Source organism: Onychomys torridus, chromosome 4 (genome assembly GCF_903995425.1).
Source record: "Onychomys torridus chromosome 4, mOncTor1.1, whole genome shotgun sequence".
In the NCBI taxonomy this organism is placed as follows: domain Eukaryota; kingdom Metazoa; phylum Chordata; class Mammalia; order Rodentia; family Cricetidae; genus Onychomys; species Onychomys torridus.
Genome location: NC_050446.1, coordinates 47100224 through 47127464, shown reverse-complemented (window position 1 = coordinate 47127464; position 27241 = coordinate 47100224). Strand labels below are relative to the sequence as shown.

General features: G+C 43.9%; 1 protein-coding gene and 1 non-coding gene across 2 annotated transcripts in view; both read right to left on the bottom strand.

Moving 5' to 3' along the window:
* Positions 1–27241, bottom strand: part of Myo3b (myosin IIIB) — a 336688-nt gene that overhangs the window by 187516 nt on the left and 121931 nt on the right. Inside the window, exons 8-13 of the mRNA XM_036185605.1 lie at positions 25645–25800; positions 9855–9951; positions 8787–8903; positions 8121–8225; positions 4563–4646; positions 3522–3724 (exon numbers count right to left, since the gene is read on the bottom strand). Coding sequence (XP_036041498.1) covers positions 3522–3724; positions 4563–4646; positions 8121–8225; positions 8787–8903; positions 9855–9951; positions 25645–25800 — 762 coding nt within the window. The remainder of the gene's footprint in view (positions 1–3521; positions 3725–4562; positions 4647–8120; positions 8226–8786; positions 8904–9854; positions 9952–25644; positions 25801–27241) is intronic.
* Trnaa-ggc lies at positions 24058–24135 on the bottom strand. The gene has a single exon. It is a non-coding gene; the product is annotated as a tRNA-Ala (tRNA).

Genomic DNA, 27241 nt, shown 5'->3' with positions numbered 1-27241 from the left:
TACTTAGCCAAGTCAAGGGAAATAACCCTACAGCGAAGCCCCGAAGCCTGAGCAGGAGTTTTGAGGAATAGATAGAAGGGAAACAGAGACAGAAGTCTGCACACAAGGGTTCAGAGAATTATCTTATACTTGGCCAGCCAGCATCAGAAAGGCTCTTTATTCAATGTCCATTTGTGAGGCCTTCAGATGACCTCATCCAGAGACGGGGGGCCAGGAAATTGGATACTGGAGTGTGCCCACAAGGGCAGAGCCACCACAGTTAGGAAGGCAGGACCTGAAAGGCCTTAACATCTCTTCATCTCATTCAAGTCTCTTAACAACTTGGGAGGTTGATGTTATTAGGCCTGCGTGACACATGAAGACAGCAAGATGAGACAATATTTATGCCAGTGAGCAACATGCCATAGGAAGAGCATGGAGCACAGGTCACAGCAATCACTTGGTCAGAGACAGCTCTATCCACTTTAAAATCATACTAATATGAGGGGTGGGGAGAGACAGAGAGACTCACACACGTGATCGAGAAGCCACAGGGAAGCTTCCCACACCTGTAGCTCCATCTTTTCATTGTTCATACCAGCTTCCACTGTGTGAGAAAACTGTCTGATAGAGGAAGGTGTTTGGTGCTTCTGTTTAACGGGTTTGTTTGTTTGTTTGTTTTGGGCTGGAGATCAAGCCTAGCACGCCATACCCCACCAGCCACACCCACAAATGTTTGGCTTCTTCACCTAGTCCCAGGCCTATGGTTTCAGTGTCTGACTACTCAGTCTTCCTTGCTCTCCACTCCACCACCTTTATCCAGCCTATGTTCTCTCACACACACTTGGCGACAGCCCCCTTTCATCTCCATTGGCCCACTGATGCTAAAGTTAGCATTTCAAAGCAGCCACACCCCTGCCTGAGAAAGTTCTCCAGTTTCCTAGTCTTTTTAGAAAAGGTTCAAAATCCTCAGCCTGGCTCCAGAGCCCTGCCTGATCCATTCTCAGTCTCCTCCCACCCCCACCCCCACTTTCTCCCCACTCCTGTCCCTACTTTGTTGTCTAACTCCTAAGGGATCCGCAGATCTCAGATCACATGTCTTAAATCCAGGGGACGAATCTTTCCTCCAGGATCTCAGGTGTGCTGGCTAGTTTCACATCAACTTGACACAAGACAGAGTAATTTGGGAAAAGAGAACCTCAACGGAAAGAAAGCTCCTGTCAGATTGTTTGTGGTGCCTTTGGTGTAAGAAAGCAGGCTGAGCAAACTGTGCCAAACTGAGCAATACTCCTCCACCGCCTCTGCATCAGCTCCTACCTCCAGGTGTCCATCCTGTCTGCATTCCCATCCTGACTTCCTTTGATGTTGCACTGTGATGTCAAAGTGTAAACAAAAGGATTTCTCCCCAAGTTGCTTTTGGTCATGGTGACTTATCACAAATAGAACCCTTCTTTCCTCATGAACCCACACAACTCTTGTTGGGGGATATTTGATCACATTGTAAACCCCAAGTTCGCATTTGTTTAATTAAATAAAATTAACATTGGGTCAGGAGACTGAGTTAGCAACTAGTTGACAGAAAGTAATCATAGAGTATCAGAGGTGGGGCATCTGGAAGAGATAGAGAGACACACAGGAAGTAATAGGGAGGGGTTTGGAGTGGTGCAGGGTTTGTTTTTATTGTTGTTGTTTGGTTCTGTGTGTGGGGTTTTGTTTTGTTTTGTTTTGTTTTTGTTGGGTTTTTTTTGGCACAGCAGAAAGAGGAGTTTTTTGGGAGATGCCAGCAAGGAGAAAGGGTTAGCTAGTTGCTACTCAGCCTCTCTGAGCTGGCAGGTTTTAATCCCAGCCTTTGAATCTCAAGTCTTATTCATAAATAGAACAATAGAGATTTAGTTAAAGCTACCTTTAGCAGCAGCAACATGGCCTGTGCCTGAGAGTACAGAATTTTCACCAGGCTGCAGAGAGAAGCAGGCTGGTAACTCTGGAGTTGCAATTGCTGGCTGAAATAGCAGTAGATTAAAGTGCAGCCACTGTGCCAAAGTTAAAACAACAAACTCCTTTTCCTAAATCAGGTTATGTGTTCTCCTTTTTGCCCATTTTACCTTCCTAGCACTTACTTGTGTGCATGGAGCCCTACTCCTGAAAAACAATGGTATCCTGCAGTAATCAAAATCAGTAAGAAGAGTGGTTAGCACTGTTAACATGCACCACATCTCATATGCTTTTGAGTAATTTTATACAGATGGACTTGTCAGTCTTTCCAACAAACCCATAAGGCCATTACCGGTGGCATTTCCACTTCACAAATGAGGCTCAGGAACATTCACTGACCAATGTCAGAGTGTGAAGACCAGCATTTAAGCCCAGAGCACCATGCTGTTGATGACTATTACCGATTATTATAATGCTTTCCTTAAAATAGTGTTGTAGCTTGAATAATGTCCTTAATAGGCTTGTGTATTTGAGCACGAGGTCCCCAGTTGGTGACACTGTCTGATAAGGTTATGAAACCTGCAGGCAGTGGAGCCTTGCTGGAGGAAGCACATCACTGGGGCAGACTTTGAGGTTTGAGCGCCTGACCAGACTTCCTGTCCTCACTCTCAGCTTCCTGTGTGTCGATGAAATGTGATAGGCCAGCTTCATGCATCTGGCTATCATCTTTCCTGGCCGTGATGGACCGTATCCGCATTGGAACTGTAAGCAAACCCTCCCTCTCCCAAGCTTTTTATCATTCTATCACAGCAACAGAAAAGTAATTAATGTATAGTGTAATTTCATTCTTCACCAATTGAAAGAAAAATTTGTGGAACATTCTCAGTGCCTTTTAAAATATGTATATACACAATTTCACATTTAGGGATAAAGTGGATTTTTTTGGTTTTGTTTGTTTGTTTTCCCAGACAAGGTTTCTCTGTGTAGCCATGGCTATCCTGGAACTTGCTCTGTAGACCAGGCTGGTCTGGAAATCAGAGATCCATCTGCCTCTGCCTCCTGAGTGCTGGGATTAAAGGCGTGCACCACCACCACCCGGCTGATAAAGTGGATTTTTAAGGTATGTGCAAATTAATCATTGTTAAATTCTACTTTAACACAACCAACTCAAGAGAAAGAGATATACCATTCATAAAGCACCCCCCCCAAGCCCTTTGCAATCTCCCCTTAAAAAAACAAAACAAAACAAACAAACAAACAAACAAAACTACCACTGAGGGCTGGGAAGATGGCTCAGCTGTTAAGAGCTCTTGCAGCCCTTGCAGAGGCTTTGAGTTCAGTTCCCAGACTGCATGTGACAGCTCACAGCCATCTGTAACTTCTGCTTCAAGGCTCTGACTTCATCCTCTGGTCTCACACTCACATGGTGCACAGACATCCATGCAAGTAAAACATTCACAAACATAAGGCAAAACTAAACCCTGGGAAACAAACAGATGAACCACCACTGATCTTTAAAAACTGAGGGAGACTAAAGAACCTTTAGAATCCCCGTCCTTCAGGGTCATACTGGCAGAGCAAGAACAGTGATCAAATATAAGTGCACCCACGCTGCCTGCTTGATAACTCTGGATTTCTCAAGGAGATACTCGGAGAGTCTGGCTCCCATCACAGCTCCGGTTGGGGTGAACATCATTTCCAGGTACTTCCCAAACCGGCTGGAGTTATCATTGATGGCTGTGCAGGCGTTCCCAAAGGCTTCCACCAAGGAGTTCACTTGGAGAATTTTCTGACGTAAGGTCTGATTGTTGGCCTGGGAGGAACAGACGGCAGTTAGGAGAAGTCTTCAGAAGCAGGCATTCCAATAATGGCTCCAAGCAACACACACACACACACACACACACACACACACACACACACACACACACACACACGGCCCATGCTCCTTTTCTAAGGCTCTCCACTTTGGGAAAGTTAGTGTCAATGGAGGAGTCACCAGGTGCCATGAGTCAGAAAGCCAGATTTGGTGGCAGTTTCAAAGTCTGACTACATTGCATAGAAAATCTTCTATAGAAGTGTACTGCTTAACAGTTTACCAAGGATTCCAAAAACAGACATCCTCTAACTTTTCCACTGCACTCTCCAATAAACCTCACTTCTAATAAAGGAGTCCTCAGACCCGATCTTAGTCATGTCATGCACAAATGCCAAGAATAGGCGACACCAGGACTGATCTTGCAATCCTTCCTTCCACGTCTGTGTCCAGACTGCAATTTTCCTTTTCCTTAACTGCTGCTCAGTGGATTCCATTTGCCGTTTTCCTAATCACCACAGCAGATCTGACTCAGTTTCTAGTCACTTCCCCCACTTAATGGCTCAATGTTTCCATTACATTGAAAACACACAAGATAATTAATTTGCCCACAATCTAGTAAATCTGTGTTGGTATTATTTTTCTCACTACATGAAGTAAGGACAGCATGCTGGTATCTTAAGAGCCTAGCTATCAGGAGGCAACACAACAAAGATGAAATGTTCTTATGTAACCCCTGGTTAAAAAAGTAGAAAATAGAAAATCTTATCCGCTATGAAACGCACAGTTGGTTCTGCAGGGGTTTCTAGCCATGACACAGAATCCGGTTGGCCCATACCTTTCCCAAGAAAGTCAGATGCTGAACGATGAGATGGGCGCTCTCTGTCTTCCCTGACCCGCTTTCTCCGCTGATGACTATGCACTGACACAGGAAACAGAGTCAGAGAGGAACCCAACAGATTGCACACAGAAACAACCTGTGCATTTGGTGGTGGTTTTCCCACATAACGCCCCCCACTACATCCCTCCATTTCTCACTCAACAATCATATCCTGGGACTCTTTCCAGTCTATGAAGAGCTGGGATAGCTGCTGGTCCTTGCAAAGGATAGATGTAGCATCATCTGGCGGTGCCATTATTAATTGACCCTTGTGGGTTGTTTGGTCTATTCTTGTTATAAACTACATTGCAATGAATAATCCTACACACAGGTCATTGTATCTACATTCAGATTAATCTGCTGAATAAATTCTAAGTGGGCAGCATTCAGTCAAAAAGTAAAGGTCTTTGTGAAATAGCTATTACTGTATTGCTTGGCTAGGGACCACGGCAGCTGGCTAATTCACTAGAGTAACAATTTGTGTTTACTGGCATATTAGAAAGGGTGCAGAATCCAGGCCAGCTACATGGGAGACATGAACAGAGCATGTGGAGTTGAGGCGGTTGCACACAGAAAGCAGTCCACTCTCCTGCATCCTCATCACACAGTGCCTTGATTTGTGCCAATCTGATAGATTAAAAGCAGATATTCAATGCACTTTGAATCTGTGCCTCTTTTATCATGAGGGAGGTCAAAGGCCTGCCATGTACTTAAGGTCAACCATATTTTCTTTTTGGTCTTATCTATATCCTTTGACTTTTTTTATTGTATTGTTGACCATGTTCTTTTTACACTTCCTGGAGCTCTTTGTACACAAAGGAAATCAGTGAGAAGGTAGAATAAAAACCACATATTCTATTTGGCCTTTGTCCTTGGTTCCCAGCAAACAGCTTTTGGAGTTTCCTGACTGATGGAGTGATGTGAATGTCTTCTGCTCAGGAGGAATGCTCTAACCACACCTCTGCCTGTACACCAGGAGGTTCCAAGTGGAGCCAGGCTGCCTCAGATGGGGATGGGCAATGAGAAAGAACAGAGAGATGGCTAGAGATGGGAACTTTCAGACCCCCTCCTGTCTTCCAGGAAGGCAAAGAGGTTGCAAATTGAATTCAATAAAAACTTTTACTGAAAATACCTAATTTATGTAATTATTCAAAATATTCTATTAGCATACATTCCTTGCACACAGCATTAGATTTCACAAAGATAATTTTTTTCAAGTCTATCATGTACCTTGACTTATATTCATCCCAGTCTTATTCCCTGAGTTATAAAAACTTTTTAATAATTTGTTTATTTTTGTCACATGTGCATTGGTGTTTTGCCTGTTTGTGTGTCTGTGTGAGAACATCGGATTCCCTGAACTGCAGTTACAGACAGTTGTGAATTGCCATGTGGGTGCTGGGAATTGAATTTGGGTCCTCTGAAAGAGCAGCCAGAGTTCTTAACCACTGAACCTCTGAGTTATAAAAATTCTTGAACAAATGAGATTCAATGAGTTTAGAAGCTAATGCATTGAAGGTCCTGGGATACAGTGCTCAGGTGAAAGGCAGGATCCCGTGTGTTCCCACCTTCTCCCTCCATCTGTTCCACGCATGTCTCCCGTGCGGCTGCCCTGGGTTGTACCCTAATATGCCAGTAAAGACAAATTTAGTCTCCTCCTTAGTTCTTTGAGTTTTTCTGGTGAATTAGCCAGCCTGAAAGAGTATTGTTGGAACCCCTGAACTTGGCTTGGCAGGAGTGTGGGGATCCTGGGTACTCCTTTTGTGATTGGCATCTGACATGTGGGCATTTTTATTGAAGTAAACTGTGGGAAGCCAGCTCCCACCTTTTAAAGGGCTCCTATGAGGAGGAGGGAAGAATAAGAAACTTTTAGATAGAAAGATAGCAGAGAAGAGACAGACAGAAACACAGGACAGCTTCAGGAGGACCTGGATCAAAATCCACTGGGCCCTCCTGGCTCAAAAGGGCTTTTTATAATAATGCCAAGGGGCAGGGCAAAAGATCTCCCCGTTGCTAGATCAAAGCATACCACACAGCCAAGTGCAGACCCTTCCAAACACCTGGTAACCACGCCCATGGTCCACTCATTCCCCTATGCATCTCTGCTGGGTAAAGCAAGCTCAGAACTCACTAGGAAACCTCTGTAGGCCTCCACAGTTAACCTATAACCTGTGGGGTCTGTGCTAGCTCCAGAGTGTGTCAGGATGGCACTGAATTGTAGGACACCCTGGAAAAACTGTTTAGTATTAGAAAACACACAATTTGGTATCAGAAACAAAATGGGAGTGGGGGAGAAAAAAACACAAAACAAAAACCTACAGCAGACAAGCTTTGTAGTTGAAAGTCACGTTCTCTCTGTCCACTTCTTTCCTCTCTGGGAAATCGGTGGACAGTTTGTTAATCCTCATAGTAATGCAAAGATGTTCATCTCTAACATCAGCAAGCCTCTGTTCTGTGAATTTTATTGTGCAGTGGTTTGAGTGAGTAGTGTCCCTCATAGTATAAGGCATTTGAACACTGGGTCCCTAGTTGGTGGTGCTTTTGGGGGAGGTTTAGGAGGTGTGGCCTTGCTGGAGGGGTGTGTCACTGGGGGGCTTTGAGAGTAAAAAGCATTTTACCTGCTTCTCCTTGTCTCTCTTTGCTTTGTGTTTGCAGTTCAAGATGAGCACTCTCAGTGGCTACTCAGCAGCCACGCTTGTTCGCTGTCCCACTTTCCCACCATGACAGACTCTTACACCTCCAGAGCCGGAAGCTAACGAAACCCTGCCTTCTGGAAGTTGCCACAGCAACAGAAAAGCCACTAATACACACTGTTATAATTTTGTCTACCCTCAACAGACTCAAAAGTTTAGACTTCTTTTGAGTATTCTGGAAATACATACATAGTAAGCTCTCATAAAAATTCCCTGCTAAATTAGGTTACCTCTATCTGTTTACAGAATACAGAAATAAAGGAAAATAAATCTAGCAAAATGGAGGAGGGGTAAGAGGTAGGATAAGCCATGCGGTGAACTGGAAGTCTAGACAATTAAAATTTATAAGTTATGTTTGTGTTTAACTAACATTGAACTTAAAGTTTGTCAGTCTTAGTCCTAGCCCATCAAATTTCCCAGCAGCTAGATGATACAGGGCCAGGTGTAGAGAGTGCAGTATTTCACATACATGGGGGCTAGTCATGAAGATTCTGAGCTCTTAATAGGAGGGAATTTCATTTATGCCATCACACACCCCATTTTTATTACAGCCATTGCATGTAATCAGGTTGTGGCTGCTGTATGTTCTCATTATGTCCATATTAGAAATGTCTTTATTGCATTTCATGAGAGAAAATGAATGTTCCCAATGTGTTATGAATCTCAAAAGGGTTTTCTCCTTCTCAGGCTTCCAGTTCCCCTGCACTGCAATTTCATTTCCCATTTCCTCAGGCTAGCCTCAGCAGCTACAGGTCCAAACAAAAATGGCAGATGAGCCATGTTCGACCACGTGAGCTACCAGAAGAGGAAGGCTAGTCCTTACCTGGTCTTTGCTGAAAGTCACCAAACACTGATAAGCGTTATCTGCGGATGCAAATATGTGGGGAGGATTCGAGGAACGTTTCACCCCGTGATAAAGCCTGGAAAACTGGAGGGGAAATGCAACTCATTTAAAGTGCTCCACCAGACCATCTATTACCCAGAAAAAACAAGGCTTTTCGATTTAGGGGACTTGCTGCTTCTGGGAGGCTCAGGGATCTGCAGGCCGGTGTTCTTAGCCCTGTTCTCCATTACTGGCTGCACACTCAGGTAAGAGGCACTTACTCTGTCTCTTCCTCTACTGAAGAGACAGTATTTACAGCTTTCCCCGTCTCATAGGGTGATAAGAAGTGCTTGGCATGTAGAAAGCAATCAATATTTGTTAGCGTTTATTGCTGCTTGTTTAAGAAGTTTCTACCACAGATAAAATCCCATTTATATTAAACTATTTTCTACAGTTTGGGATATTAGCCCCATGGTGGGAGATGGGTTACATGGTTTTAATACTACTTCGTTTTATTTGTATGTTTGATTTTCTATTTCCAGTGCCGGGGTTTGAACCCAGGGTCCTGTACATGCTAAGCAATTCCACTGAGCTACATCCCCAGCCCCAGCCTTGTGATTTTTAATCACCCATGAAGGAACAAAATACTTTGAAAGCAGTCCTCACCTGTGGAGAGTATATGCTTAGATTCTGGAAGGGGTTTAAGGCAATTAGTATATCTCCAACATAGGTGTAGATGAGCGCATCTTCATACCGCTTCTGCAGCCAATAGATAAGTGTACCCTAGAAAGAGGAGAAACAGCCTTGAGAAACACGATCGGGCAAGGCAGAGATGCTAAGAGCAGCGATGAAGTCCTTACACATTTCAGTTCAAAAAGATTAAAGCAACCCATTCAAATCTTAACATTCTTAATGACTCTGTCTCTAAAATGATGACAGAGGCCTTGAAAAGATGCAGTAATAAGAATGTGCTGAAAGAATTAAGAATTGCTGACAGGCATCGAGATAGCCAATGAAGATTTCAGTTGTTACTGGGCTGGGGGGCAGACTTTGTCCAATCAGGAGGTTCTGTTTATAATTAGATTTAACCATATGTGACAGATCCTCCAGGTTGTGGGAACCGAACTCGGGGCCTCTGGATCAGTAGCAATTGCTCTTGCTATTAACAGTTGAGGCTGTCTTGCCAGCCCTAGCAATTTCATTTCCCAAAGTTACACTTGAAGTCCTGACTGGGAATACGGAATTGAACTGTGGTGTTACCCAGCAGTGGCTGAGGTGTTGGCGCTGAGGGTCCTCAGCAGTGGACGCTGTAGACAGAGGTTCATCTTAACTAGCAGCTAACACAAATGTAAATATCCCGAATGAGAAACGGTCAGAGTTTTCAGATTTCAAATGTGAACTATAATAACTCCACTGCTGTGAAGGAAACATCTCCTTATGAAGAATAAACAACCGTCTTCAGGGTAAAGTACAATTGTTTTTAATTAAATAGAAAATAAATTTAAGTTGGTGGGCATCATTGGTCAGGCTTTACTAGAAATATCTTTCTTCATCATTACAGAATTATAAATGAGCACATAGAGGATCGTAGTCACAGAATAGAATGTTCTTTGAGCTTCCCTCCGTAGCTAACCAAACAATTAAATGTTTGAAAAATGTCCAGAGAAGAGACAGGTCACCTGTGTGACACACAAGCTACCTGTGAGAGTTGTCTACCAAGCAAGCATTCAGTACCTCATCCAGGACCTCGAGATTGACCAAGTCATCCTCCAGGCAGTACTTGTCAGCGTCCTCCACTCGATAGGGTCTTCGGGTATGCATCCTTTCATGTCTGAAAACGAGAAGAGAGTGTTAACACCCAGACGGTGCACGCTGGCCGCAGAAGGCAGGCGAGGAGGGCAGCTCACCTGAGAACTCAGTATGTGACAGTTCCAACCCAGACGCCACACTCCGCCTGTGGCACCGTCAGGGGAAGTCTCCGTATTCCACCACAGTGAAGAGCTTTACCAAGTGGACCCACCAAACATTCTTTGTGCTTCCTAAATTCCAGCTGCAGTGCTTCCAGGAGGTATTGTTTACTTTTCTTTTTTTCCTGTTCTGCCTGAGTGTGATGCTTCATATAAAAGGAACAGAAACCCTGAAACTCGGCCATTCTGCCTCCTGTGAAGCATAGACTTTCCTCTAAGTGACAGCTGTGGTACCTTCCTTCTCTTAATGTCCCCTCGCCCTGACTGCCAAGCACCCAAATTTTTGATACATTTTTTTTTTAACTACAGAACTTTTCAAAGGAATAATGTTGTAAGCACCAAAGAGTTGATTGTATTTTGCATTTTCTCTTGTTTCAAAGTTCCTTTGTGACCTTCCCCCAGAATGACTCCTGTTATGAGGTGACTGTTATCTGGAGACATTCTCCCAGCCTGTTCCTAAAAGTCGGTCAAATGCATCCTTGCATCTATGGGCAACAGGTGGGGTATGCATGTTTAATTGTAAAAATTGATATTCTGGGAGTTCTACTTAGCACCTGTTTTGTTTTGTTAACATGTATTTATGTACATGTGCACTAGTGTATTCACATATGTGTGCCCACACACCCTCGTGGAAGCCAGAAGGCAGCCTTCAGGAGTCGGTTTTCTTCTTCCTACCTAGGTCTGGGGGATTGAACTCGCGTCACCCGGCTTCTGTAGCAAATGCTCTCACCTGCTGAACCATCTGTCAGAGCCGTACTATGCTTTCCTACTGTGGGACAGTGCTCACCAGGGATTTCAAAAACTTGAACTACAATAAAGAAAAACCCCCCTTTGGTATTCCAAAGTATATTTTGCTTTGGTTTTTGCTTATTTGTTTGTTAACAAGATCTCATGGATCCTGGGCTGACCTCTTAGAACTCACTGTGTTAATAGAGGAGAACCTTGCATTCCGGATCCTCCTGCCTCCACCTCCTCAGTGCTGGGACTACAGGTGTGCATCACTCCACCCAGTTTGCCTGGTGTTGGCAATCAAACCCAGGGCTTTGTATATGTCACATAAGTATTCTGCCAACTGAGTCACATCCCAGCCCCAAATGTAATTCTCTAGGTAATACAATTAATTTAAGTAGGCATTCCCATAATACACTTTGTGAAACTATGATACTTATGTGTGTCAAGGGGGATAGGGAACATGGGCCTATAGGATAAAAGCTCTGGTCCCTATCTCAGAGTTGTGAATCATGAGTGAGACACTCAGAAAAGCTCTTAACAGCAGCAACTCAGTCCTCTTCACCTATAAATGGAATCGCCCGGGACTAGTCTATCTGTCCCCCAGCTGGCTGTGAAAACACATACAATCTTGGGTATAAAAATTCAAATGAGATTTTAAAATGCATCAAGTACTATTCTTAGGTCCGTATTGAAATTTGGAATCAACTCCTTTTAACACTCAGAACACCGTTAAATCACACATGCAAAATGCCTTCCTACCTCCTGTAAGTTTACCAGTAGAGTGGCACCGCTGCTTCCCTGGGTGGTGGCATGTACCCAGTATCATCACAGTTATAGGGTGTCACCCTCTGATGCAGCTCTGTGTCCCTGGGTCCCACAGCTGGTTTTTCCTCATGTTTTGCTGTACAGTACTGCACAAAAATCATGGCATCTTCATGTGTAATTTCTCCCTTGTTACACACACAGAGGAAGTAGGCAGTAAGACACCTTTGAATCGCCCACCCCGTGGCCTCCTTTCCCAGTGCCCATCACTGGTGGTTCCAGATTTAAAAGTTCATGTGAAGTACACTAGTCATCTGCAGTACTGGAGTCAGTTTGTTTGCAAAAGTCTAAAATAAAATTGAGGCTTCATTTTTTTAATCTAATCAAATCAGTAACCTAAGCATTCTTCAGTGGTTAACCAGAACCTTTCCTTTGTCTATGTCTTTACACGTATTTGATGTCAAGGAGAAGCCACACTGGGAGCTGTGGAGCTGGCTCAGTGGTTGAGTGCTTTCCCAGGAAACCTGAGTTTGAGCCCCAGCATGCATGCTCACAACAGGCATCTCAAACATGCCTGCAAACTCCAGCTCCAGGGGTTCCTACCCTTCTGGCCTCTGCAGGCAGCAGCCGTCATGTGCACAGACTCATGCCTCCACATGATTTCAAATAATAAAATGTGTGGTGCATGCTTTTAATCCTAGCGCTCGGCAGGCAGAGGCAGGCAAACCTCTGTTGGAGGCAAGCATAATCTACATAGTGAGTTCAAGGCCAGCCAGGGTTAAAAGAGAATTCCTGTCTCAAAAATAAATAAGACAAGAATTTTTTTAAGATAAAGAAATCAAACTGGTTGAAAGTATATTCTTTGAGTCAGGTGTGGTGATGCACAGGTATAAACCCAGCAGTTAGGAGGCTAAAGCATGAGGATCAGGAGTTCAAAACTATTCTGGGCTATATGAGGAGCTCCCAGTCAGTCTGGGTTACAAAGAGACCTTGTCTCACAAAAAGGGAACAAGGGAGAGAATGCTGATTTTCACTGTCACCGTCTGCATTCTTACTTGCCATTTTATTAAATATAATACAGGAGGGTACACACTTCTGCCCCACTAGATAAGCCTAAGCTTTTTCCCCTTAAAGTTCAACATAAAAAAAAAACCTCAACTTTTTTATAAAATAACTGAATTCTCATTATATTAACTTCAGCCAGCTTACCTCTTTCCTTACTTACAACTGATAATTGTGTTAAATAAACTATTTGACAAGAAAGTTAGCAAGAGTCTTGAGAGACAGCTCAGTGGTTAAGAGCACTGGCTGCTTTTTCAGAGGGCCCTGGTTCCATTCCCAGCACCCACATGGTGGCTCACAACCATCTGTAACTCCAGTTCCAGGGGATCTAATGCCTTCTTTTGGCCTCCAAGAGCATGAGGCATGTGAGTGGTACACAGACATTGTCCACGGAGCTGATTAAGGTAGAATAAACATCCTCCACCTGTGTCTCCAGTTAAAGGCAACTAAATACTCAGGGTGCAATGCTTGAGCAGCTGTCTAAAGATTCCGGGAGGTAAATGCTCACAGGCAGATGGGTAAAGAAATCAGAATTTGAGATCCCAGCCAACCAATGTGCTCCCTAGGGGTATTTACCTCTGCCACTGATAGCCTGGACTGCACAAGGGATGTCCTTCATGTTAGATGATGGTTTTGCAGGCAGCTAAAGATGAAGGCACTTGTAAACCTCAGCTACAATCTCACAGATAAATAGATTCTAGCATAAAGTTGGTTCTCAGCGTGTGCAGACACAGGTAGACACCACCAGGATCCAAACTGGTACTTTTCCGAGCCCACCAGCAGATTGTCTACAGCTACGACAATGTATCTGTCTGTCTGTCTCATACATCTAACCTCCAAGAATCATGCCGATTAGCTTCAATCTCATCAAAATCTCCCCACAAGGATTTAGACAAAACAACTTGAAAAAGATAGTTTAATTACTGTTATTAGCACTATGTGATCTCCTCTCCTGCTGATGGGCAATTTAATCCTTAGAATTAGAGTTGTTCAAGATTGTAGTTGGCAATCTAGAAGTTGGTGTTGATGCAAGATATTCCCACTCTGATAAAGACCAGTTCACTTGTTCAACAAGACATACACAGTCACATGTGCACACTGGCATATACACATGCACACACATGCATAGACACATGTATATATACATATATATATGCATACACACACACACACACACACACACACACACACACACACACACACTCCAGTAGCTTTATTTGTCCTCTCCAGCTAATGTTCCCTTAAAAATGATGTCTGCTTCGTTTTTCTCCTGAGAGGTGTGGAGAGTTAAAAACAACTTATTTCTTTTTTTAAAAAAATCCTAGACTTTAGATAAACCTATAAAAGTGTTATGATTCTCTACTTTTAGTTAAAATCAACAAAATTAAATTTGGTTTAATTTTATTTTTCTGTTTTCTTTAATGGTTTGTTCTCACCAGTAACTACAAACTCAGATTTTCTAAAACTCTCATGCTCCACCTAGCGCCATAACTTAAGAACAGCATCTGCTAACAATTTTTGCCAAATAATTCCTTGTTTAACAATAGATCTTCAACTTTAAAATACTTGGGTTCAGCCAAGAGATGGTGCACACATGTCTTCAATCCCAGCAATTGGGAGGCAGAGGCAGGCAGATCTCTGTGAGTTCAAGGCCAGCCTGGTCTACAGACTTGAGTCACAGGACAACTAGGGCTACACGGAGAAACCCTGTCTTGAAGAACAAACAAACAAACAAACAAAAAAATACTTGTGTTATGTAGGAGGCACAGCTTAGGGAAAGCACTGGAGGAACCAGGCTTGTTAAACACACAGGCCTATTTTCTTCTTAGGAAGAAAATGACCAACACCTGGTCACCCAGAAAGCTGGAGTGAATGTTGTCTGTCAACCTGGTGATCCTTTGCTGTTCCATGGAGCCAGCCTTCTGGAATCCCCCAGTATCCTGAGCATTGTTGAAGCCCTTATCCTGAGCTTAGTCTCTCAGTAAATAGAACCCATCCTTATGAAAACAAGTCCCATGTACTTTGCATCATTGGCCAACAGACTCCATCCGTATGCTTACTAAAATCCTTCCTCCTTAGGTCCTTCCCCTGAGCACTATCAGTCAATAGAACTGACTCTTATCACAAAGGTCACGGGTGCTTTGATACTTCTTAGGGAGTTTCAGTGTAGCTATGCCTAAAACTTTGCTGTGATAACTGTCATATGCAGACTTTCCCCCTAAAGTTTTGCTGTGCTTAAATATGTAAGAGAAATAAACCGTGATGTCAGATTCTGGAAGTTTTGACCCAGTGCTTGCTAAAGGGACTCAAGTTTCATACTTTACCTCATGAAGATTGTTTCCCTGCATCCCTGCCAGCTGTGATGCTTATAGGGTCCCCAACCGCTTGAGTATCCCAAAGCATAGATAAATAGATACATATAAATGACTGGGTAATAACAAAAGACATTTTATTAAATAAAGGTATATAGTAATGTATAGATTTGGTTTTTTTTTATCATACAAAGCATGCTGTCCACTACTTTTAATATACTTGGTATACACATAAACATCGAGAACATGTTCCAGATGAGTACTTCAGTTCATGCACTGTGTGCCCTGCTGTGCTAAGTAAGCTGTGTGCACAGCAATGGCTATAAGTAGTGTCTTCTAAGAGGAGTTCTGGGGTAAAGTGTGGTTTTAAGGGCTCAGAAGACATTCTGAAACTCCTTCAAAGTCTGTATTACCTTTTTTTGTATTTTCTGAGGTATATGGAGTCTGGGGTTTAAAGCTAAGAGGAAAAGCTGTGTGGTCTGAGTTTGGGCTGGCTATGTCAGAGGCAGTGGGATGCAGAGTCAGGCTGACTTCAGGTTTCAGGAGTCAGGGATGAAATTTGAATCTTAAGTAGAAATGTGAGGAAGTCTGAAGTGTTAAATCCAAGGACCTGAGGAGCAGACAGAGCCAGAGACAGGGGCTGAGATCCCTACAACAACTGTGGGCGTGCATGGAGCAGATGACAGGCTCTTTAGCCCAGGTCATGTGTAGGAGGTCTTTTGCAAACACCAAAGTGGCCGAGGCTATGGTTTACACTCTGCGCCTGCGTCATAGTGAAGCAATTTGGGGGCAATGCTCTTTAACAGCCCCATCTCTTTGAGAAGCTGGTCCTGTGTGTGATTTTCCTCCAGAGTTTATCCTTAATCCCTTAGCTTCCTATCTTCAACAGAGACTCCACTTGGAGGGTACAAATGGGGTGTCAGGAGCACTGCACAGGAGAGGCAGATGTTAAGTGATAGAAGGAAGCACTTTAAATCATGACCCAAGAATGTGAAGGGAACAGACTGTCTCTCCTGATACCACTCACATGCCAATCTCCACTGTGTGCTGCTCTCTGCACCACAGTCATTGGACCAGCAGTTCTCAACCTGTGGGTCATGACCCTCTCAGGGGGTCTACCGGCCCTTTCACAAGGGTTGCAGATCGGATATTTACATTCCAATTCATAATAGCAGCAAAATTTCAGTTATGAAGGTTGGGGATCACCACATGAGGAGCTGTATTAAAGGGTCGAAACATTAGGAAGGTTGAGAATCACTGCTTTAGACATCTGCCCTCTGGCAAATCTGTCATGAAGATCATTTCTGGCACTGTTCCTCCATGTACAGACCACAGTCCTTCCTTCCCTCCTAAGCTGGAAATGGAAGGTTGAAAGAAAGGCTAACATGTCTGTCGGGTTCCATGTTTAAAGGAGGTGATGATGTCAGTTAGGGGCAGAGGGGAAGCAGGGCCAGGGATAAAGAAGAGAGGAGATAGGAACAAGCCCCAGGCTCAAAGACCATGCTCCAAGGCCTCTATGGTCATGGACAGAGCCCAGAGACCACTCCCTTATCACCACAGTCAGTGGTTCCAAACAGTAAAGAAAGCATCACTCAAGACTGAGGAGAGCATTACACCACCAGTGTGAGACATCAAGTCCTACATCCAAATCACTTCCATTTCAGTAGACCCTCTGATTCAGGGCCAAAGAGAACAGGCCATCTTATTTGACTGTCACTACACAATCGCACACTTAGTCAGGGACAAACCACCGCAGCTCACCCACGTGACTCTGCTCCATTGTTTCTCTTGTCAGTCAAATACAGATAGGTACCAATTGAGTTCAGAGCCCACAGCTCCAGGATTGAGATGTTGACCCAGTAACTTAAGGTTACAGCTCCCAAGCAAACATAGAGACTTAAAAATAGAAAACTGTTGGAGCAGAAATCGTTATAGTAACTGCCCATTTTTCACCTATGCAGTTTTGACCATAATTCTAATAAATTGGCATTGGATTATCACTCATATTAAACAGTGTTTGATACTGTTCCTACCTGCTCCAGACAGCAGCAAGAGTAAGTGCCAGCAGCAGAAAATTAACTATAGCTCATTCTCACAGTGGGGCCAGAGGCGGGGAGTGATACTAATTATATCAAGGTACAGATTTCTTTCTTCTCTGTTGGGGAGATAGAAAGATATTTAGCTCCTATGTGGGGAACATCCATAGCGCTGTATGTGATCGTTCAGGAGGTTTTCATTTACATGAGCACCAGGAGCCCATGGGCATATGGGATAGGCAATGTACATCTATGTGTGTATATGCACATACATGTTTGCAGGTAGAAGAAGGAGAAAGCAAGGCTGCCTGGGAAGGGCTTGGCAGGTAGGTGGTGAGAACCCTGTTTTTAAAGGTCACCATGGCAGGTTGAAAAGAAATGAGAACAACTGGAGTCATTGTTCTCACCAGCCTCGGGCAAATTACAAGAGCAGAATCCAAAAGCCATTAAGTCTAACAGGGAAAAAATAACCATTACTACATTCTCCTAGCAAATAGTACTTAGAGTAGACCTTTGACATTTGATGGCCTAACAGATGTCCTCCCAACACGCCCCTAGCCACCTGCAGGGGAGGACACACCAGAACATGTCATTTTTCTGAGGCTCACAGCCGAGTTCATGGTCACAGTGCAGTCACCCAGGGCCTTCCCTGCCTCCGTCACCTTCCAGACAGTGATTTTTCTCTCCTAATGACTCTTGTGAAGTGATGCAACTTACATTTTCAAGTCTACCACTCTGATCTTTGACGAAGAGGTCACATAATGGGTGACAGTAATACATTCATGGATGTGCAAAATGGGTTTGGGAAAGATGTTTTGAAGGTCAAGGAAATAGGGACTGGTGTCATCAAAAATAAAGTTGTTTAAAAGCGTCTCTGACAAATTAAGAGACACAAGAGCCTTGAGTGTTGTCAATAGATGCTGAGAAAGTCTTACCTCCTTTAAGAGAAGGTGCATCTTGGATTCTTAACTGCTGTGCCTAAATCAGATATATGCCGTGACAAAACTGTAAGTTACTGGGGAAATTTAAATTCTCTTGATGTGCTGTGTATACATGATCATCAACATCATGGGCTGACAATCTCAATAATACAGTATTGCCTCTGCCTTCATATCCCCATAGGACTGTATAGGTAAAATCCCAAAGCTAGATGTGGATATAGATCTGGGTTTATAGATAGGGAATCAGGGTTGCCTCAAGCTCTGGCTTTCCATAAAGCTGCTATAGTTAGAAGAACTCCTGTTTATACCATGAGAGTGAAGATGGGCTCCACATCTCAAGCCCTCCTCCACACATGGTATACCTTCTGGGCATTGTAACCAAGCTCCCATGATGCCCCCCTTTGTTCCCATGCACTTGAATGCTGGTCTTATCTGCTCATTATAACCAAGAGGATCACTTCACCATGGAATCTTGACATAGCACTACCTTCTAGCTGCTAAGAGCCCTTGGGATTGATGGTATTCAAGAGGGATACTGAGGCAGATTGTTCTTTTGAGTAAGAGATGTATTAGGAGAGCTGGTAACACCTCCTGCAGACAGCATGGTAGGAGCTCTGAGAAGAATTCAGGCACCCAAAAGGCAAAGTTGGGGTCCCTTCTTATAGATTTCAGAGAAGAAGGTCCCATATCATGTAACTGAGTACCCGCTCATAGTCAGGTTGATTCCTGGGCAGTAGGGAAGGGGGCAAAGGTTTGGTCCTTTAGTCAATGAGCATCCATCATATGGAATGTGTTACCTCTGGTCCCTGACTGCTTGCAGTCTCTGGGATGGGGAAGGGAGGATTCTAGGTTCCCAGGCAGCCTCTCAGTAGAGTGTCTGTCATTTCCATGTAGCAGTAGGAATCACAGAGTCAACTAGGAGAGAACGAGGCTGCTGCAGTGAGCATAAGCTGTGGGAGCCCTAAGCCAAACTTAACCCCCCGCTGAGCACCATGCCAGGGACTGCAGATCCTTCTGCACCCCTCTGCCTTCCCAACCTTGTTCTCCCTAACCAGTCTCCTCTGTGGAGCATTCACACACCCCTCCTTACATCCTCCTCCTCAGCACCTGACTCCTTTTGCTTCCTGCTTCTGTTATCAAGCTGTACCCTCTTGCCTGAGGGGTCCTCAATGTGCCAACACTTAAAAAAAAAAAAATGTGTATTTCTCTCAAACTGACGTTTTCCATGAGCACTGAGTTTTTCAAGTTTTCTGTCTTGTTTCTGCGTTCCTCTCAAAAGTGCCCAGGAGCTCAGTCCCTCCTTTTCCTTTGTTCGCCACACTCTGCGGAACCAGCTCTTCCTCTTGGTGCCGACTACTGGCTAGCTAGACTCAGCGTCTGAGGTGCTAAGCCACCATCTTCACTCTCCTACAAGAGCCTCAGGCCTTCCCCTTGTTCATCCATCACACACACTGAAGCCTGGCTCCAGCCTGGAGCAGACCTTCAAATCTGCTTTCCCTGCCCTACACCTTGTGGTCAAGAGTAACTGAAGACTATAGATAGGGGCTGGAGAGATGGCTCAGAGGTTAAGAGCACTGGCTGTTCTTCCAGAGGTCCTTAGTTCAATTTCCAGCAACCACATGGTGGCTCACAACCATCTGTAATGAGATCTGGTGCCCTCTTCTGGCCTGCAGGCACACATGCAGGCAAAACAATGTATACATAATAAATAAATGAATCTTTAAATCACATTTTAAAAAAGAAGGAAGGCAATGGTGGAGTCAGCCCATCTGCTGGCCACCTTTAGTGCCATGGTGTCCTGGTGGTTCTTCATGCCTCTCTGAACGACTGACGAGTTTGACGGCACTGGACTAGCATTCAGTCACCCTGCACCCAGGTCTTTTGTGCTTCTGAAAACTCATGGCTGTATTTGAATGACTTTGTCACATAGTGTAGCTTCCAAAGGCTTAGCATCTCCTCAGAACCCAATGCCACTGCCAACCCTGATATCATCTTGCAGAGTTTTTGGAAAGCTAAAGGCCATTCAGCATGAGTTTCCTTGCATTACCTCCTTTGCCCCTTCAGCTTTTCAGGGTATTTTCATCTCACTTTTATGTGTCTTTCTAACACTGAGGTTCATTCTCTCTAAGGCCAGACAACCTTCCCTTAGCCCCTTGGTCCATTTTTCTTGCTCCTCTATAGCCCTCTCTTCTATCTTGAATGTCTCCTCTAATACATAATTCTTCCCCTTTACAAGCCTTCCCCTTCTTTAAGAAAACACCATTCTCCATGGTGGTCCTCCAACTACATGTTCTCCTCTTCCCTGGAGAAGGGTTGAAATTAGAAAAAACTTTCTGGCCTCTGCAGGTGATTGTTGGTGATCCTTGGGCTTTGAGTCTTATTCTTTAGATTGGGTCTCAAAACCAAGCAATACACCCTGATAGTGGGCCTTGGACTGTTTGGACCATGGAAGATGTAACTTAAAGCATCCAGAAGCTGTGAATAACGCCTGTATGTACTTGGCATTGTACTTGATAGGACAAGGAAAGAGTGGTCCTTTGACTGCTCTATGTCTCTTAGTGTCCTGTCATTTCTATTTGATTCCAGTGTGAACCAGGGCTGGGAGGCAGCTCAATCTGGATAGGTCATGATACACTTCTCTCTTTCCCTAGCCAACCAACTCATCACTAAGTCCTGACAATACCATGACCTCAGCATCTTCCACCATTTGTATTTGTTACCACTGTTCTTGCTTATGGACAACTTCAGTGCCGTAGAGTGAAAGGGTTTGGTTTTTAAAGATTTATTTATGTATTTTAGAATGCTGCATTTCCATGTATGCCTGCATGGCAGAAGAGGGCATCAGATCCCATTATAAATGGTTATGAGCTACCATGTGGTTGCTGGGAATTGAACTTGGGACCTCTGGAAGAGCACCCGGTACTCTTAACCTCTGAACTATCTCACCAGCCCCAGTGTGAAGGTTTTTAAAGTGTTGACTAGTTAAGAAGCCTCGAGGTAAGAATAGAAGAATTAACGAAATGATTGATGGGAGATGGGGCAATCATTGACTGGTAACCGGGTAAGAGGTAAAGAGAAAACCGGTGCTGAGAAGGTGTAAGAAGGGGATGTGACTGTCACAGTGGGGAGACTTGGGGAGAACAAAGCCTGGGAAGGCAGAAGGGAGCAGAAGGATACATAATCCCTTCGCCTCACAGTGAGAGGTGGAAGGTGGTGCTGGGCAACAACACGTGGATGAGTGGTCATCCCAGTTATAATGAACGGATAGGATGGACACTCAACAGCATAGGAGCAAGGCTAGGCATCGTGGGGGTTGGTCACAATGCAGCAGAAAGTGAACTGTGCATGGAGAAAGTGAACCACATGGAGAAGGGCTTGAGTTGTGAGGCCCATCTTAGCTCTTGTGGATCTAGGCAACAGCTCTTCTGCATGCAGCAGCTTTATGGAAAGCCAGAGCTGGTTGAGATCCTCTACATATACACCCAGCTCCATATCTAGATTTAGCTTTAGACCCAGTCTTCATAATCCTGTAGAGACACCTATGCAGAAGCAGTATCATACTATTGAGACTGGTCAATATGTGTCTCCAGTCTTGCCCCTACTCTATTCTATTCTCTGCTATCAGAACAATCTAGAACACATACCTGCCTGGAACTCTTCAGTGGCTCCCCTATCTAAGGCACAAGTCTGAGGTCCTTGGATTTATGGACCTGACCTCCCCTTACTTTCTCCCTCCCTCCCAGCCCACACAAAGTTCCAAGGCTGCCAGATAATCACAGGATTCCCCATTCTCCAGCCCATGAGCCCCTTGCCACTGTCCACTCTTTGCCCCCTCTCTCAATATCTTCCTTCCTATCTAGCTCCTCTTTGACCTTCAGGATCCTGTTCAAGGTCCATCAGCCTACCAGTTATGATTTCCAAATAAGACAGAAGAAAGAAAAATAATGGAGCTAAGATGATAAACACCCACTCATTTTTCTGCCGTGATGGTCATGCGGCTGACAGGGACATGTGAAACCATTGGCTCGGCCAGGTTTACAACCTAGCTCAGCCACTTCCTGGAGAAACTCCTTGATTTTTCTCTCTATTGTCTTACCCAGGCATCCCAAGCCCAGATTGGCCTAGATGCTCTTTCCCAGGGATGGGTTGGGGGACCACAAGGTTTCTTTCTCCTGATACTTCTGCTCCTGTCTCAGTGGTTCTCAGCCTCCCTAATGCTGCAATCTTTTAGTTCAGTTCCTCATGCCGTGGTGACACCCACACACACACCATAAAATTATTTTCAGTGCTTCTTCATAACTGTAATTTTGCTACTGTTATGAATCGTAATGTAAATGTTTTTGGAGACAGAGGTTTGTCAAAGGGGTTGCAACCCACAGATTGAGAACCACTGTTTTATCTGATTCTTGTCTGTGTGGCACAAAGACTGTTAGCGCTTTATCAGGAAGCAGATCTGCTCTGCCTTTGTGGTTCCTCTGCTCAGCTTAGGGCCTGACACCTACACATGTAAATGTCTCTACAAAGAATAAATGAATAAATTTGATTTTGAATAAGATTATAGAAATCAGTATTTTTAATCTTTAGTGCTTTCTTACTATTTATTTTCATGATCTTCTCCAATAAGTTAAAGAGATGGATTTTCACAGGTGAAGGGCAAGAGAAAGGTAGTTGTACTGGCTAGGTTTATGTCAACTGGACACAAGCTAGAATCATCTAAGAAGAGGGAGCCTCCACTGAGAAGATGCCTCCACAGGACTGGACTGTAGGCAAGTATGGAGGGCATTTTCTCAGTTAGTAACTGATGTGGGAGGGCCCAGCCTGTTGTGAATGGTGCTACCCCTGAGGTGGTGGTTTTGGGTGCTATGAGGAAGCAGGCTGAGCAGGCCATGAGGAGCAAGCCAGTAAGTAAGCAGCACCCCTCTCCATGGCCTCTGCAACAGCTCCAGCCTCCAGGTTCCTGCCCTGTTTGATTTCCTCCTGCCTTTAGTGCCCCTGATGATGAACAGGGATAATGAGGAATAAGTAAAATAAATCCTTTCCTCCTCAAGTTGCCTTGGGTAGTAATGTTTCATCAGAGCAATAAAAGTCCTGACTAGGACTGCAGTGTTATGAAGAAGTGGAGGACCCCAAACAGACTTGTAGCTAGACTTTTCTCTTTGAAGTTAGAGTTTTCCTGCCTGGCCCACAGTCAGGACAAATCTCGCTTACCCGCCAGTCCCACAGCTGCTCAGACCCAACCAAGTAAACACACAGAAACTTACATTGTTTACAAACTGTATAGCCATGGCAGGCTTCTTGCTATCTAGTTCTTCTATCTTAAATTAACCCATTTCTATTAACCTATACTTTGTCACGCGGCTTGTGGCTTACTGGTGTCTTACATCTTCCTTGTCATGGCAGCGGCTGGCAGTGTCTCTCTGCCTCAGCCTTCTACTTCCCAGAATTCCCTCTCTCCTTGTCCTGCCTATACTTCCTGTCTGGCTACTGGCCAGTCAGTGTTTTATTTATTAACCAATCAGAGCAACACATTTAACATACAGAACATCCCACAGCACAGACTATGCACAGATTGTTTTTTCTACAATCAACATTTATTGACATTTAACACTGTAGCTAGAACCATCCTAACCTTTTATGTAGATTCAATCCACCATCAAAATAATCCCCATTCTATAGAAGGAACTTCAGAAGAAGAAAAAAATTGAAGGACTTTTCCAGCCAGCTGCTGAGCTCCTGCCCAAATCTGGCAGAGCTGGTGGCTTTAATCACCAGCTTGCCCTGCCTGCTGTGTGAACATCATTGCAGAGAAATAAGGGGACTGTTTTCTCATTCATCCATGCTCTCACCTCTGTTAACCTTTTTTCCCTCCACCTTTACTGAAAACCCACAGCTTTAGAGAGATTGGCTCGCCAGTGGTAAATGACAGCAGAGAGCGTTTCCTGGTGGGTTCAGAAAATATCTATACAGTCAACACCTCAGCCAGTTGCTAAGAGTCATGGCAGAGTGAGTGTCAATTACTCGTTTGTTCCCTTTGGAATTCACTTCCCTACCTCCTAAGGAAGGGACTGTGCAATGTTCTGATACGTATTTGTGAGGCTGTATTTTTTTTTTTTTTTTTTTTTTTTTGCCAGAGCTGAGGATTGAACCCAGGGCCTTGTGCTTGCCAGGCAAGTGCTCTACCACTGAGCTAAATACCCCGAGGCTGTGTTTTTTTTTAAATGGCTGTTCAAAGGAAGACAAACTCCGGAGGAATGAAACTGGAGATTACGAAGACTGAAAAGCCTTTGCCACCTACCAGGCTTCTGACATCAAAAGAGTTGGCAAAGAGAACGAGAAATTAGAGCAAGAGCCTGAGCATGCACGGAATCACTATTTCCTGATGGGGTGAGTGTCGCAGATGAGAATGTAGAACTGGACAGGCAAATCGGGCAGTAGCACCATGCTTGGTAAGTCTGGGAGCTAGCTGTCTTAGAAGCCACTGGATAAGAAGCTGGGTCTGACCTCAACACTTAAGGGCTGGCTTTCCTTGGGCTTGGTTCATGGGTATTTGTATTTTGTCTTCATTTTGGAGGAGGCTCGTGTACAGAACCTAAAGGAAAGGCGGCTTTTGGTTCCCCTGGCCTTAAGCACAAGTTCCTACTGCCTCAAGAGGAACCAAGTCACAAGAATGCCTGCGTCTCTCTGTCCTGTCCCTAGCCACAGACACAGGAATGGCCATGGGAAGGGGAAACCCATAAGAAAATGTTTGCCAAACTGTGACAGCAGAGAAAATCAGCACAACACAGTCACCTTGAAACCCCATCTCTGGCAAGCCTGGCTGTGGCTTTGGGTTTGTAACCGGGTTTCTGCAGAATACAGGGATACCTCCAGAACTGACTTGCGCTCTTTCATTGTCTTTACATATGCTACTTTGAATGTTCTTTTTAATAATACTGGACTGGTGCTTATCTGCATTCTGACCAGATATATTTAAAAAAAAAAAAAAAAAAGCCAAGTAATTACTGGGCAGAGGAGGTTTGTTTGCAATTAAATTTTTTTTTCTTAAAGAGAAATTCTGCCACCCTCTGGACAGAAATCAAAGATCTGTTTCTTAGAGATACACACAGAATAGAGTTTTAAAGACTTGCTCCCATCCCTAAAAATAAACATTAAAAAAAATCTGCCCTTTAAGAGTGGGGGTCAGGGGGCATGGATAGAGCCATGTAGAAGGTGTCCTAGTTGCTTTAGATAGCACAGACAAAATATATGAAAAAGAAAACTAGAATAACTCTACAGATTTTTTTAAAACTGAAGAATAAATGGACTCAGAGCCCATCCAAGGAAAAGTCTCTGACATTTAACACGCTCTTTCCACAGCCTGTCAGGAGGGCCTGTGTCTGCTCCCTGTTCTCCAATATCCAGGTCAAGACTTCTCACACAATTTCAGCCATGGCTGATTTGCAGTCACATTTGTAGTAAATGTCACTACATTTTTAATGAGTGCTAACTGAATATGAGGACAACGAGATTTTAGCCATTTGAGAAATTAGTCATGGGAATCCAGATAGGCAGATTTTGAATCCTGCCTAGCCATCCACAGGACATACTTCAAGATACACAAATGAAACTGAAAAACTGCAAGGATGTGCTTGTTACCAATTAAGATGTGGGGTGAATCAAAGCACAGCCCTAAATCCCCGGAGGAGGATGCCAGAGTGACACCTGAACTCTACCTGGTTTTAGCAGCAGGTTTCAGACGCTTCTGGTCTTGGAGCACCTTGGCCAGCTGTTTTTGCAGAAACAAAACCTTGCCTTGAGCTCCTTTAATGAATGGGTGGTCCAGGAGATGAGTCACTGAAGGCCGCTTTTCAAAATCTTTAATAAGACACCTGTTTGCAAAAATCAACAAATAATTCAAAAGTGTAGCATTTGACATTCCCTTTCTCTGGGAATGTAGGAGAGAGGAAGCTTGATGATACACTTTATCATTAACTCCACACAGCTCTTTCCTTTGAAATACGTACCAGAAAGTGGAAAAATTCTATTAATTGAATTATTTAAAACATCAGCAATCTACTTTAGATTGTCATAAGTAAATAATAAAAGCTCAATCAATTTTACCTTCTATTTACCATGAAGTATTTAAAACATTGGAAAAACAGACTGCTTAGGAAATTTTCCGTCTTATTTTTCATTGCAGAAAAGCATTTTCAAGAGAAGGAAGTTTCTCTTAGGAGCATATAAGATTAAGATCTATCACCTCAACTAATCTCATAGAGATGCTCTTACTCTGAGGTGTGCGGAGCTTGGGGACAGGGGTTGTTTAGGAGCTTGTAAGGGGAAAAAAGGAACCTGCAGAGAAGAGAAAAGCCCAGCCATTAACTCCTAATGTTTTCAGAGAACAGAGAAGCCCCAGAACAGGAAGTGACTAGCACATAGTTCTGAAGAATGTTGGCGGAATTATGCAAAGTGGGAACAAAAAGTCCTTTCAAAATGGCAAATACCAGGTTCCATTTAACACCTCTGCAGCAGACTGGTTAGAACTACACCTGAGGAATGACTTTCTCTTTTGGACTCAATGACCTATCTAAAGAAAACAATGACTCAATACCTGTTGCTGTATGCTCTGTGCTAAGACGGTTTTGACACACAGAAATCGATAGTGAAATGGAATCTGATGAATAGCCCTCCAATTACTTTTGTCTTTCTATTCTGTGTAGGTGCCTTAAGTCAGAGGAGGAAGTTTCAACACCTTTCCATCTCGAGCTAACACTCCAGACTAGGGATAAATACAGAATGCCCTTCTGCCCACTCAGTATAACCAACAGCTCTGCTTTTTCCCACAGAAGCATAACAGCAGCAACTCAAAGTCCTCACAAGCAGTAAGTAGTTCAGGACCCTCCGAGCATCTTTGACAGAGCATTTAAGCAGAATCCTTCCCAGCAATCCCCAGTTGTCAGATTTACACTGAGCTTTAAGCTTTTCAATTTTCACTTCAAAACACTTTCCCATCCATCCCTCACCTTCTGGTCCCAAAGGACTTGATGACTTCCCTGGGTCAGTCCATTTCAGAATGGCATGGGGGCTGTGAGAACCAGAGCTGGCAGCTAGAAAAGCCAACCGCACGCAGAACATCTCCAGAAGGATGCCCACAAGACTATAAATACCACCTCCACCTTGCCAGAGAGAGAAATCAATCATTCGACTTTTATCGGTCCAGGATGGTTTGTATAGCCTATTATTTTTCCTAGCAACAATACAAAATCAGTGCACATTTCACAAACGATGGCTCTTGTCTTCTCATGAGTAGTCGCCACTGGATTCCATGTA